This window comes from Callithrix jacchus, chromosome 5 (assembly GCF_049354715.1).
Source record: "Callithrix jacchus isolate 240 chromosome 5, calJac240_pri, whole genome shotgun sequence".
Lineage (NCBI taxonomy): Eukaryota > Metazoa > Chordata > Mammalia > Primates > Cebidae > Callithrix > Callithrix jacchus.
In genome coordinates, this window is record NC_133506.1 from 148,955,403 (window position 1) to 148,967,660 (window position 12,258).

The window sequence follows — 12,258 nt, forward strand, 5'->3', positions numbered from 1 at the left end:
CAATCTCTATTCATGCAAACTTCCCTTCCCTCCAAATATCCAAGGAAAACCCAGAGGTTTTGAATGCCTGTCTGTGCATCAACTGAGACACTTTCCAGTGCATGGCTTACCTTGAGAGTTTGGCTCTGGCAACGTCTCTCTGGCCACCAAATGCATCACTGTTGTTTTGCCAAAAGGAAGTTTTAATGCTATGTGAAAAGCAAAAGATGATTAGTTACACATATATTGACCTATTAAAATCACTAACCATATTTAAACCCATTTTAAAAATTGATTGCCTTTTTATGACTTCCTCAACAGATTGAACTTCTCAACTCAGAGTACCTTTACAAAATTAAATTATCAGAAAAAACATTTAAAATTTAAAAATTATTCTTCAGAGTTATAGCCATTTGCTTGACACATTTATCTCTATTATTTAAGAAATGATATAAGAAAAAGTATGCAATTGGCTAATATCAGAGACTTTAGAGGAGAAAAAATTGAAAATTTTTTTTAAAGAATACTTGATTAGGGAAAAGTTTAGATTAAGAGATATTCATTTCTAAATCTAATTACTTGTCAATTTTCTAATAAAATTACTGCACTGAACAGGCTACTATGATGTAGAAATGCAAGAAACTAATTTGATTTTAAACATTTATTCTCACTCCTGTATTTGTCCATTAGAATTTTCTTAAAAAGATTAGGTTAAAATAATCACTGTCTTGGCATTATCAATAATCATGGTTTCCTAAACAAGTCTTTATGACTTTTTTTCACTCATATATTTAATAAATTTTATTATGAAATATTTCAGACATATAATACACACCCATGTCCACTAAGGCAAATACAAACACCGAGTTTCATGGTAAATCCCTTTGTTACTCTGTGTATAAAATCAGAAGCAGCTGGTGTATTTAACTTCCAGAACTGTTTCTATAGTTGTGATATTTTAGTTCTGACACCTCAAACTACCTCCTCTTGAAAAACTACAAACTGATGTAAGGCTTTTATGATCATTATTTAGCAAGAATGATCCTCCAGCTGCCTGCTTTTTAAAACTTGCTCTATAGGATGATGGTTAACATGTAGATTTTTTAAGAGAATCATAATTATCTTCAAAACTACTACTATTCCATATGTTCAAGGTGAGTCCTTATTTAAAGTTGGCCAGCCATTATTTGGTCTACACTTTTAACCTCTGATGTTCAAATGAAGCACCAGGGCCCACAAATACATAATAAAAAAAGGGAGGCTTTTAGAATAACTTCCTAGGCCTGACTTAAATCAAAATGTAAATAAGGCTTTATGTTATTAAAATTTTCACTAAATACTTGGGGAAGCCTGATCAACATTTTAAACCTTGAACTGAACTTAAAATGTACACATACCAAGCTGTATATCATTCTCATACCCATCCTCTTGACTCAAATAATAGACAGATCTGGATTCAAAATTTTCATATCTGCTACTTCCAACTGTGTAACTCTCAGATAATTACTTACCCTCTCTCTAAGCTTCTGTTTCCTCAACTGAACTGGAGATACTAATTCTATTACCTGCCCTTTACAGCTGTGTCCATTAAATGAAACAATCCAAGCAAAGTACTTTGCCCAGAGCTTGGCACAAAGAAAGCATTCAGTGTATACTACCGTCATCATTTTGAGATACCAAGGAAAATGTATCTGAGAAAAAAGGTGGGCGAACTGAGATATAAATGTAAAAAAATGTCAGAGTGGCCTAGAGAGCTCCTGAGAGGCTTACCATTTGTACAAATGTAATGCATGGGAGCTGTTATCTTTCTTCTCCATCTGACTAAACTAGAAATAGTAGGTATTGATGTTAATAATATTTAAAAATGTGAAAGAAGAGGAATACCAGAATCTAAAATGCATTCTCTTCCTTTCACTGTGGGTGCTTCTGCTTTCTCCTATGACACTCGTACAATATCCAGAATAGAGGTTTTCAACCTTTAGCATATATAAAAATCACCCAGGAATTCAATTCAGTAGTAAAATTAGGAGATGGGGGTTGGGGACAGAGGGCATGCAGAAATCTGCATTTGAAAATAAGTATCCTAGATGAGTCTCATGCCCACTATTTCAGAACTACGTTTTTGGAAATGCTAATCTGGGACATACTGAATGCCAGAGCTCTAGCTGATCATCATCTTCACCCTCCAATTAACAAGGCTGCTGTCACAGCTTTCCTTTAATGAACTGAAACTCTCTCTGACTTTAAAGGTTCATCTCAAAAGGGGGATTCAATTCAAGAATGGTAGAGAAGGCCCAGGCTTCCTACTGTAACTGCCCGTATAATGGCTGAATTCCACTCATGGCTGCATACCCATTACGTCGTGGTAATTCAGTGAATCCTATAACTAGGATCTCACTAACTGTCCCTGGCAGTCTATTCTTTCTTTAGGTAGTTCAATCTGTTCACATATTCGTTCCTATATTGAATAGAAAACTGTCTTTGATTTCCAGTTATTGATTCTAAGTCTGATTCAAAGGGCTATATAGAGCAAGTTCTAGGGCCATGCAAAGCCTTCTTCCATACCAGCCACTCAAATATTTAAAGACGGTTGCATTTCCCTGTGTGCTATCTTCTTTATTCTTCACATTGAAGGACACAGGGAGGCTAAAAAGAAAATCTGAGACCCAAAAGACAAATAGTTTAATGTTGTTATCTAAACTTGCTCAAACACACAGCTACAATGATTAACGTGGAGGTCCAGGCCATGCTTCTATACTGTCTAAATCACTAAGGCCAGAGATAATTTATTGGTTTTGAAAAGAAGGACAGCAATGCAGAATGACAATAATAATTACATGTCAATCTGTTAATTATTCTAAAACAAATTTCAAAATAAAAAACTGGTAAAAATTTATACTTTAGTGGGAATGAATCAGTAATTTAGATTTTTAACAAATTCTACGATTTTTAATATGAAGTTTAAACTTTGAGGTCACAACAGAAAAGACAATTAAGGAATGCAGTTGGTGGGAAATTGCTCACATAGATCAATACTCAAAGGGATATGAAGCATTTCAAGGTTCATTCACATAATCAATAGATTAAATTCAACCATCATTTACCAATTTTTAATTCACATAAGATCTTGTACGAGCCACAGAGAATTTCACAAAGACTACGACATGGCCCCATCCTTAATGAATGTACAATATAGCCAGGAAGCTTATAGTCATTTCTTAAATTAAGCGCATTAAGAGTTGGTCTATTTACACAAAAGCTATAAAAAGAGCTACAAATTTAAAAAGCTGTATTTTAAAGTACCAGATATCTCTTGGTAGACAGCAGCACTTTTTTTAGACCAGTTATACTTCTACTAGTGAAACTTAGTGTGAGATTATATCCTGAAGTTTTTTACTTATGTGATACTGCCATAAAATCATTTGCATTCATCTATTTTAGCCCTTATTGCCTAGTATTTTTACCAGTGGATTTTATCTGTTTGTGCTGTGTAATACTAGAACATCCTCAAGGGAGAGCTTCTGTCTTATTCAATCCTGTATTCCCAAGTGCTGGGCACAGTGTTGGCACATAAGAATTTAATAAATACATGCTGAATGAATAAATGCAAATATTCTACCTTTAAGGAAAAATAGATTAAATATTAGCTTTAGAGGGGAAAATTCAGACTACATTTAGTGGAATAAATATATATTTAAATAGATCATTTCATTTGCCTATAAATTTCCACTTATCTGAATATATTTGAAATATCTATTTGCAAAACAAAACAAGTCTTGTGGATGGTAGAAAAGGTACCCCATAAGGGGGCACTATTGAGCTAGATTTCTGCAATCATAAATAAAGAACAATAATAGCTAACAATTAAGGTGTTTACTATGTGCCAAGCACAATTTATGCATGCAAACACTTTGAATACATAAACTAATTTACCCTTTCTTAACCTATGAGGTAGGCACTACTGTAATCCCATTTTACTGATGAGGAAACTGGAACACAGGTTGGTTAAGTCATTTGCCCAAGTTTTATACAGCCAGCAAGTAATGAAGCTAACACATAACTTAAACAGTCTAGTTCCAAAATCTGTTCCTTCAGCTACTACACTAAAATGCTGCCCTAATGTCAGCCACTTACTTTTATTCTCACATGATTAGCAATTGTGTCAGACAGAAACATCTGAAAACATCCCTTCATGTATCTGAAAACTATCATAAATTTTTCCTAGTTTGTATGTCCAGTCTTAAGTTTAAAATACTATATCTAAATTACATTATTCAGAAATATAATAACATTATATTCATAAAATAATAGGTGTAGAATCCTACCTATACTGGGATAGAGTTTATTTCACAAGGTAGTAAATACTTATTACAGTCCTAAAATTAAATTTAACAGAATATACAATATGAAGGAGTAGGCATACCAGAAATAGGCAGAATTCAGTTTGAATTTATCCCTTTTTTAAGTAAATTCAAAGACATTAGCATTTAAAACAAATGAATCATGCTACCAAGAGACGGACATTAAATCCCATTACAAAGGTGGCTGTTACCTCCTAAGGTGACATTTCCATGTAGAAATCGTCCTTGATAAATAAGTCGTAGAATATTTGGACTGCTGACCTGCTCTTCTTCCCAGTCTGAAAAGAATCCAGTGAACTGGTTAGGTATATTCTAACAAAATAGTTAGGGTACTAATATATTGTTTTAAAAATTCAGGCCCAAATCAGTTAGAATACAAAGAAGACTCTTGGAGCTTCCAAGTATTCAAAACAGTAACTGTTCATTTTTCACCACAACCTTAGTTCTTGCTTACTCTTCTTGTTAAGTAGCAAGAGCTACAAAAAGACTTGTTTTTGCTTCTTAAAGAATACTAAAATGTACTAAATTGTAGTCCCCAAGTGTACAAAGTTAACACAAATGAGTTGGGAAAGACCTACCGAGTAGTAAAAAACAGCAGGCTTAACAAAGATCTAAAAAACAATTAATATATTGATACTGAGAATAACAAAAAAATTAAGTATTTACTTTTGGATAACGTTGATTTATTATCTTATTGTCTTTTTGAAGTCAGTTAGTAAACATTAGAGAAGACACAACTTTAGTACACCTCACCCAAAATGACTTAGAAGAAACCCAAAAAATAATATATATTAGGAGGTACTGTACAAATATGAAAGCCAGAAAAGTGTACAAAGAAAATCAAAAGACAAATTAGCAGGCAGAATGGGTAACAGAATATTTAACTTCAGCCTATAATTTATATTATAGTAAAATATGGAAACCACTCCATTAAAATAAAGATTTAAGGACACTGGTGTTATGAGAGGGTAAGGGTAATTTTCATGAACTTGTAGATGTAACAATTTAACCCTTGATTCTGTTAATGATATGAGAATTCCTTTGTCTTTTTTGTCAATAATTCTAATATGTTTGTTTCCTATAGAAAGGGATAATGGTCAACACAAAAAATATTCTGAAAAGAGAGAGTGATAGAACAGAAAGGAAGTAATTACAGACTTTTTTTTACTTTTATTTTTTGACTGGTCAAAATGTGAATATGAATTTAATAAAACCACTGATTGCCTCTAGGTGATTTAGGCACAGCAGAAATCGGCAGAGGAGAAATGAATCCCAATCATTTCCTGCCCCTGCCCCATGCCTTTAGTCTGTTTCTCCTTCTCTCTTCAGCAAGCCTTTGTTGCCTTCTAATCCCATTGCTCCCAGGTCCCTCCTATTCTGGAAGAAAGATCAAATGTCTCTAACGCTATAGTATGAACTGCTTTGAATTCATCACTTCCTAAATTATTGTTTAATAGAATATTTCTGGTCAAGATGGAAGTGCTCCATAGATACAAAGGTAAATAACAGTAATTGTTTAATTCACAGGAAACAAAGACTAATATTCTAAAAATACTTGAAAAATTTTTTGGGAATGCAGAAACCTGAAGCCACATGTTTCATTAGCTTATACAGAGTGTCATGATTTCCATGTACACACCCACCAGTGTAATATACTATCTCTCTTCCCCTCTCCAATGATCTGAAATTTAGAGAGACGTTAGAATATAGCTTAAATGAAGAATTTTAGGTGTTATTAACATACCCTAAGTGTAACAGACTTTTTTGAACCTTTGATCCAGTAACAGCTATGTGTCTAACTATTCCACCCGTCAGTAATATTTCCACTAAATAACATAAGGGTAAACTAAGAAAAACTAACTCTTTCAACAAGTAAATTGCACAAAGTATTTTCTTTTATTGATTTAATATTTGCCACACATTTGTTATTAGAATCAATAAGTATTTACATTTGCTGATCTTTATAATGTTATGTGATACAATATAGACTTAGATTTTTAATTTAAATACTTTATATAAAATAAAAATTAAAGTATTTCTCTTTATTCCTTGCAGTATCTAAAACTGCTGAATAGATTTGGCAACCTGAGGAAATACTGGGAATCGGAATCTTTTTTTTTTTTTAAATAAGGGAAAATCCACTGATATAATCAATTTTCAGTACTGGTAGATGGTTTGGTCATTTGGGATTCTATTTATGGCAGACTTATACTTGATTTTTGCTTACCTTTAATCAGGATCTTTTTAAAAAATTTAAACTAATTTTAATATCTAAGTAATTATGAAAGTAAAAATATTTATTTTACCTTGTTATAATATTGCCCAAATAAAATACATTTCAGAGTGATTCCCCTTGTTTGCCTTGTGTTATCTCTTCTGCAATATCCATATGTCAATAGCTATTTCTACAACCACCACCTCCCCCCGAAAAAAAATCTCATAAAAGTAATCTTTTTGTATCTCACTTAGAACAACATCACTCTCAGATATTTTAAAATGCTTCTCATGCTGATAGTTATCTATTCCGGCCTGGCCATAAAGAATAGCCAATATTCTCAGAGCCCAAATTTAGTCTTCTTTAGCTTTTGTAAAATTCCTTCTTAGCTATCACCTTCATAGTTTCAGTATCTCCCTGATTTAGAAACTAGCCCCTTGGTTACTAATGGGAGGAAAGATCCAGTAGTTAAAAGTAGTTGTGTAAATCAGTATTTCTTAAATTTAGGCCTATGAATCCACAAAGACATGTTCTTAGGGTCTAAAAGTCCTCTTCAATAAGTTTTAAATTCTATTTTCATTTTAATTAAAATCTGTAAAATCTGCAATGTTTATGAAATCTGGAAGAGATTATGTAGATGATTTAAATAGTCACTTTATAACCAAGTGCAGCCTTGGGATTTTAGTACTCACGTGTGCATTAAATTTATGATTGTACTGGTGCCAAGCACTCAGTAATCCTTTAATTAAGAGGCTAAAGAGATAAGAACAGAGGTTCACTTAACAGGCAAACAATGCATTCTATCTAAGAGAAAACTGAATGACAACATTATACTGTATAAATAAAGGTTTTATGGTGACTCTACAGGTAACTTGGTCATCAAACACTATGTAGGAACACAGGCATGACAAACTCAACAATATTCATGGGGTAAGCAGTGAGTAGGCTTTGGCAAACATACATCATCCAGCACATTAATGTTGTTAATTTGAACATTACTGGTTTCAGAGTTACATTTGCATTTTCTGAATCCATCTTTATTTTTATGATTATGTATATAAGTTAACAAGAATAAAGAGCTTGGGTTTACATTTCCGCATTTTAAAATATGCATTATAATAAAAATAATTTAAGACAGCACTAGAGATCTATAAGAATTGTCTCCCTCTAGAAAAGTTCAATATATTATTTAAGGTTGAGAAACACTGACCTAATTGATTCATTGTGTATATATACTATGTTGTCAAAACAAGTCTTGTCTTTTAAAAGTTCAAATTGCTTCTGCTAATAAAATTAAGTGAAATCAGCTGAAAAAAATCATTTCACTATGATAATGACATAGGATCAAGATGACATTTAGGGAAGTTCAAAAGGAAGAAAATAAACCACAGATTCATTTGAGGAAGGCAAGTTTTTTTGTTTTGTTTTTTCCCCTTCTTCGAGACAGAGTCTCACTCTGTCGTCACCCAGGTTGGAGTATGCAGAGGTGTGATCTTGGTTCACTGCAACCTCTGCCTCTTGGGTTCAAGAGATTCTCCTGCCTCACCCTCCTGAGCAGCTGGGATTACAGGGGCACACCACCACACCCTGCTAAATTTTCTATTTAGTAGAGACAGCGTTTCTACTAAACCATGTTGGCCAGGCTTGTCTTGAACTCTTTGACCTCAAGTGATCTGCCTGCCTCGGACTCCTAAAGTGCTGGGATTATAGACATTGAGCCACCATGCCCAGCCAACAGTCTTAGCATTATATAAAAAATCAGAGAAAGGAAGAAATAACACACACATTTTATAAGACTATTATGGTTACCGGCTTGAAAATGCAAAGCACAGATGGACATTAATCATCTTGACCTTGTAGTAGTTCAGAGAACATAAGAACTGACATGAATTAGAAGTTAACTTTGTTTCAAACTCAATTTTAAATAGACTAACTAAAGAAGATCATAGAGAATGTATTATCATCTCTTAAAAATAGTGGTTCTTTCCTCTTTGTGTTTTGGTAAAAATGGGTTTATTGATATGAAGGTGTGTGTATATTCACTATTTTGTGTTCTTTCTTTCTTTCTTTCTTTCTTTCTTTCTTTCTTTCTTTCTTTCTTTCTTTCTCTTTCTCTCTTTCTCTCTCTCTCTCTCTCTCTCTCTCTCTCTCTCTCTCTCTCTCTCTCTCTTTTTTTTTTTTTTTTTTTTGACAAGGTCTTGCTCTGTTGCCCAGGCAGGAATGTAGTGGTGTGATAATTGCTCATGCCAGCCTCAAACTCCTGGCCTCAAGTGATCCTCCTGCCTCGGCCTCCCAAGTAGCTGAGACTACAGGCATGTCCTGCCATGCCTGGCTAATTTTTAAATTTTTAGTGGAGAAGATATCTTGCTATGTTGCACAGGCTGGTCGCAAACTCCTAGCTTCAAGCAATCCTCCTGCCTTGGTCTCCCAAAGTGCTGGGATTACAGGTATGAGCCACTATCCCTGGCTGCATTTTTCTTTATTAAAAATATTTTTTGGTTGGCTGTGGTGGTGGCTCATACCTGTAATCCCAGCACTTTGGGAGGCCGAGGCGAGCAGATCACAAGGTCAAGAGATTGAGACCATCCTGGCCAGCATGGTGAAACCCCGTCTCTACTAAAAATACAAAGATTAGCTGGGCTTGGTGGCGTGTGCCTGTAGTCCCAGCTACTCCAGAGGCTGAGGCGGGAGAATCACCTGACCCTGGGAGGCGGAGGTTGCAGTGAGCTGGAGGTTGCAGTGAGCTGAGACGGTGCCACTGCACTCCAGCCTGGCAACAGTATGAGATTCCATCTCAAAAACAAAAACATTTTTTTTAGTGTGTTCACTTACATTAAACAGTTCTAAGGCAGAAGCAGAGCTATTGCATCCTGGGCTCCTTTACCATTTGAGAATGAGACAGCTGAAGAGCAAGATAAGGACGGATACAATGATCCTCTATATCTGAGCCTTATACTCTCAAGTTTTGGTTGTTCTTTTAAAAGTTACATGTTTATAACAGTTTCAAAATGTGTGTGAGACAAGGTAGGGCATAAAGAATCAACATTATTCATGCTCAAAAGAAAAGTATCACTCACCCATTGGCCAATTGTCATATACATGCTTTGCAATGTCAGAAGCAGAATCGTTAGGAGAAAAAAGGAACTCTTTTGTTTTTCCGCTTACCAAAATGAGGCGCAAATTTATCTGAAAGAAGACAATGATTATTTTAGTATACATCTAAAAATTTTTTAAGTTAAAAAGAAGACTCACAGGCTTTTCATTTCAATCACATTCTAAATTATTACCAATGCTATATTGTGCTTTTTATTTGATTAAATTCTATAAAACGTTTTTTAAAAGAATGGGAATTTAATATTTGATTTTATTTCCTATTATTTAAGGTGTGTTTGCGTGTGACATATTTGCCATAATAAATGAACACAGGAAAACCAAAATTCATTATGCTTTTAATTATTCCAACAATGTTCAGAATGGAACTTTTGCAAGTTATCACTATTATTATAGAATATACATTTTTATTCAAAATTAATAAAAATGTTGACACTGCAGATCTCATCACTAACAGAAAAAATTTAGTTAATACTGTACTTTTTTTTCTTTTTTTTGAGACAGAGTTTCACTCTTGTTGCCCAGCCTGGAATGCAATGGATCTCGGCTCACCACAACCTCTGCCTCCTGGGTTCAAGTGATTCTCCTGCCTCACTCAGCCTCCTGAGTAGCTGGGATTATAGGTATGCACCACCACACTCAGTTAATTTTGTATTTTTAGTAGAGACGGGGTTTCTCCATGTTGGTCAGGCTGTTTTTGAACTCCTGACCTCAGGTGATCAATCTACCTTGGCCTCCCAAAGTGTTGGGATTACAGGCATGAGCCACTGTGTCCCACCTGATACTCTACTTCTTAAAAATATTTTAAAAAATAAACCATATATATAACTTTTTATCCTATGAAAATTAAAACCTAAACAAATTAACACTATACATATATATATATATATATATATATTTTTTTTTTTTTTTCCTTCTTTTTTTTTTTTTTGAGACAGTCTCTGCTCTGTCACCTAGGCTGGAGTGTAGTGGTACAGTCTTGGCTCACTGCAACCTCTGCCTCCTGAGCTCAATCAATTCTCCTGCCTCAGCCTCCCAAGTAGCTGGGATTACAGGTACCCACCACCACACCCTGCTAATTTTTGTGTTTTTAGTAGAGATGAGGTTTCACCATGTTGGCCAGGCTGGTCTTGAACTCCTGATCTCAAGTGATCTGCCCACCTCAGCCTCCCAAAGTGTTGGGATTACAGGTGGAAGCCACTGAGCCTGGCCAAGAAACTTTAATTTTAAAGACTTTTATAATAGTTAAAGGAGGAATCAATAATAGTAACTATTTTAGTCCCAACTGCATGCCCATATATTTTTTAGGGGGAGTAGGGTGGGACACATGGGACAAAGGATATAAATTCATCCTCAGTGATAACCCTATGGGGGATAATAGAATTAAAGTGTGTGAGATCTACTGGCTTCACATTTCCAAGTCCATATATATTTGCTTATAACATTGTTAATATACTTCTCAAATGTTTAATTTTTATGTTATAATTAATTTAATATTTTTTAAAAACACCATATCTATGTATTTCCCTGTCAGTCACAGAAATACAAGTATTGTTCCTATTACTCCTGGCTTTTGTTAAAAGAGTAAGATCTACTAAAAGTTGAGTCCAGTCCAGAGCTGAGCCCTGGGATAAGGCAATCTAGCCTACTTTCTCTATATATAAAGAACAGAGAATCTCATTGTACCAGTTTGAATTGTGCCAGGTCCCAGGTTACCCAAGCTCTCCTTTTCAGTTCCTAATATTTTTTCTTATTAAAAATAGCAGAAGGTCTTTAAGATGCTAAAGTCTACAATGAAGGAATTGGTGCCTATTACAGCAGTCACTGATTTTCTATCTTCACTACCACCATGGCCAAAGTCACTCCCAGCACCTCATCAATTTGAAAATTTATTGTTTGAAAATTTTGCTGAAAGCTATAAAATATGTCCCCTATAAAAAGCTGTAAACAGAACTCTGGATTCAGTGGTAACTGAATTTCATATTACATGGAGTGGAAGTAGATTTCACATTAGAACCTGTATTCTATCTACATATTTCAATTAAAGGTTTTTTAAAAGATAAAAGAAAAATAATCTACATTCCAGGTGAAAAGCCCTTTCAAATATGCCCAATAAGAATTTCTTGCTGCTTTTCCTAATTAGAATGAAATTATACCAAATAGCTAAATACAAGAAGAGATCTGATAAAATCATGTTACAGTAAAAAAGTGATCCAAAAACCTTGTTGAGTTCCACTTCAACAAATTCAAGTACTAGTTTGCAAGAATGATCACATTCTACAAAAGAACCACCTTATTTATTTCCCATAGCAAATAAGTAATCAGCAATTCTTCAAGCAAGGAACCTAACATGTATGCAACACAGATACATTACTACTCATGGCTTTCTCTTTAAGTATAAATAATAAATGCATATTACCCTGTGAACTTACATGCAATCTTTATTCAGTCATTAATGGCCAAGAAATTTTATCCCTAATAGTTCAGCCACTTGTATTTAACTAGAAAAAATATAATTAAATTCAAGCTTCCTAATTAAGAGTTGTACAAATCATGTGAACTTACTACTTCTTAAAATTTTTTAAGCTTAAA

General features: G+C 34.2%; 1 protein-coding gene across 2 annotated transcripts in view; it reads right to left on the reverse strand.

Moving 5' to 3' along the window:
• Window positions 1-12,258, reverse strand: part of UBL3 (ubiquitin like 3) — an 85,098-nt gene that overhangs the window by 3,042 nt on the left and 69,798 nt on the right. For both annotated transcript variants that reach the window (XM_002748920.6, XM_008998073.5), the window contains 3 exons: window positions 9,633-9,741; window positions 4,532-4,618; window positions 111-188 (listed from right to left, as the gene is read on the reverse strand). In XM_002748920.6, the coding sequence (XP_002748966.1) occupies window positions 111-188; window positions 4,532-4,618; window positions 9,633-9,741 (274 nt within the window). The remainder of the gene's footprint in view (window positions 1-110; window positions 189-4,531; window positions 4,619-9,632; window positions 9,742-12,258) is intronic.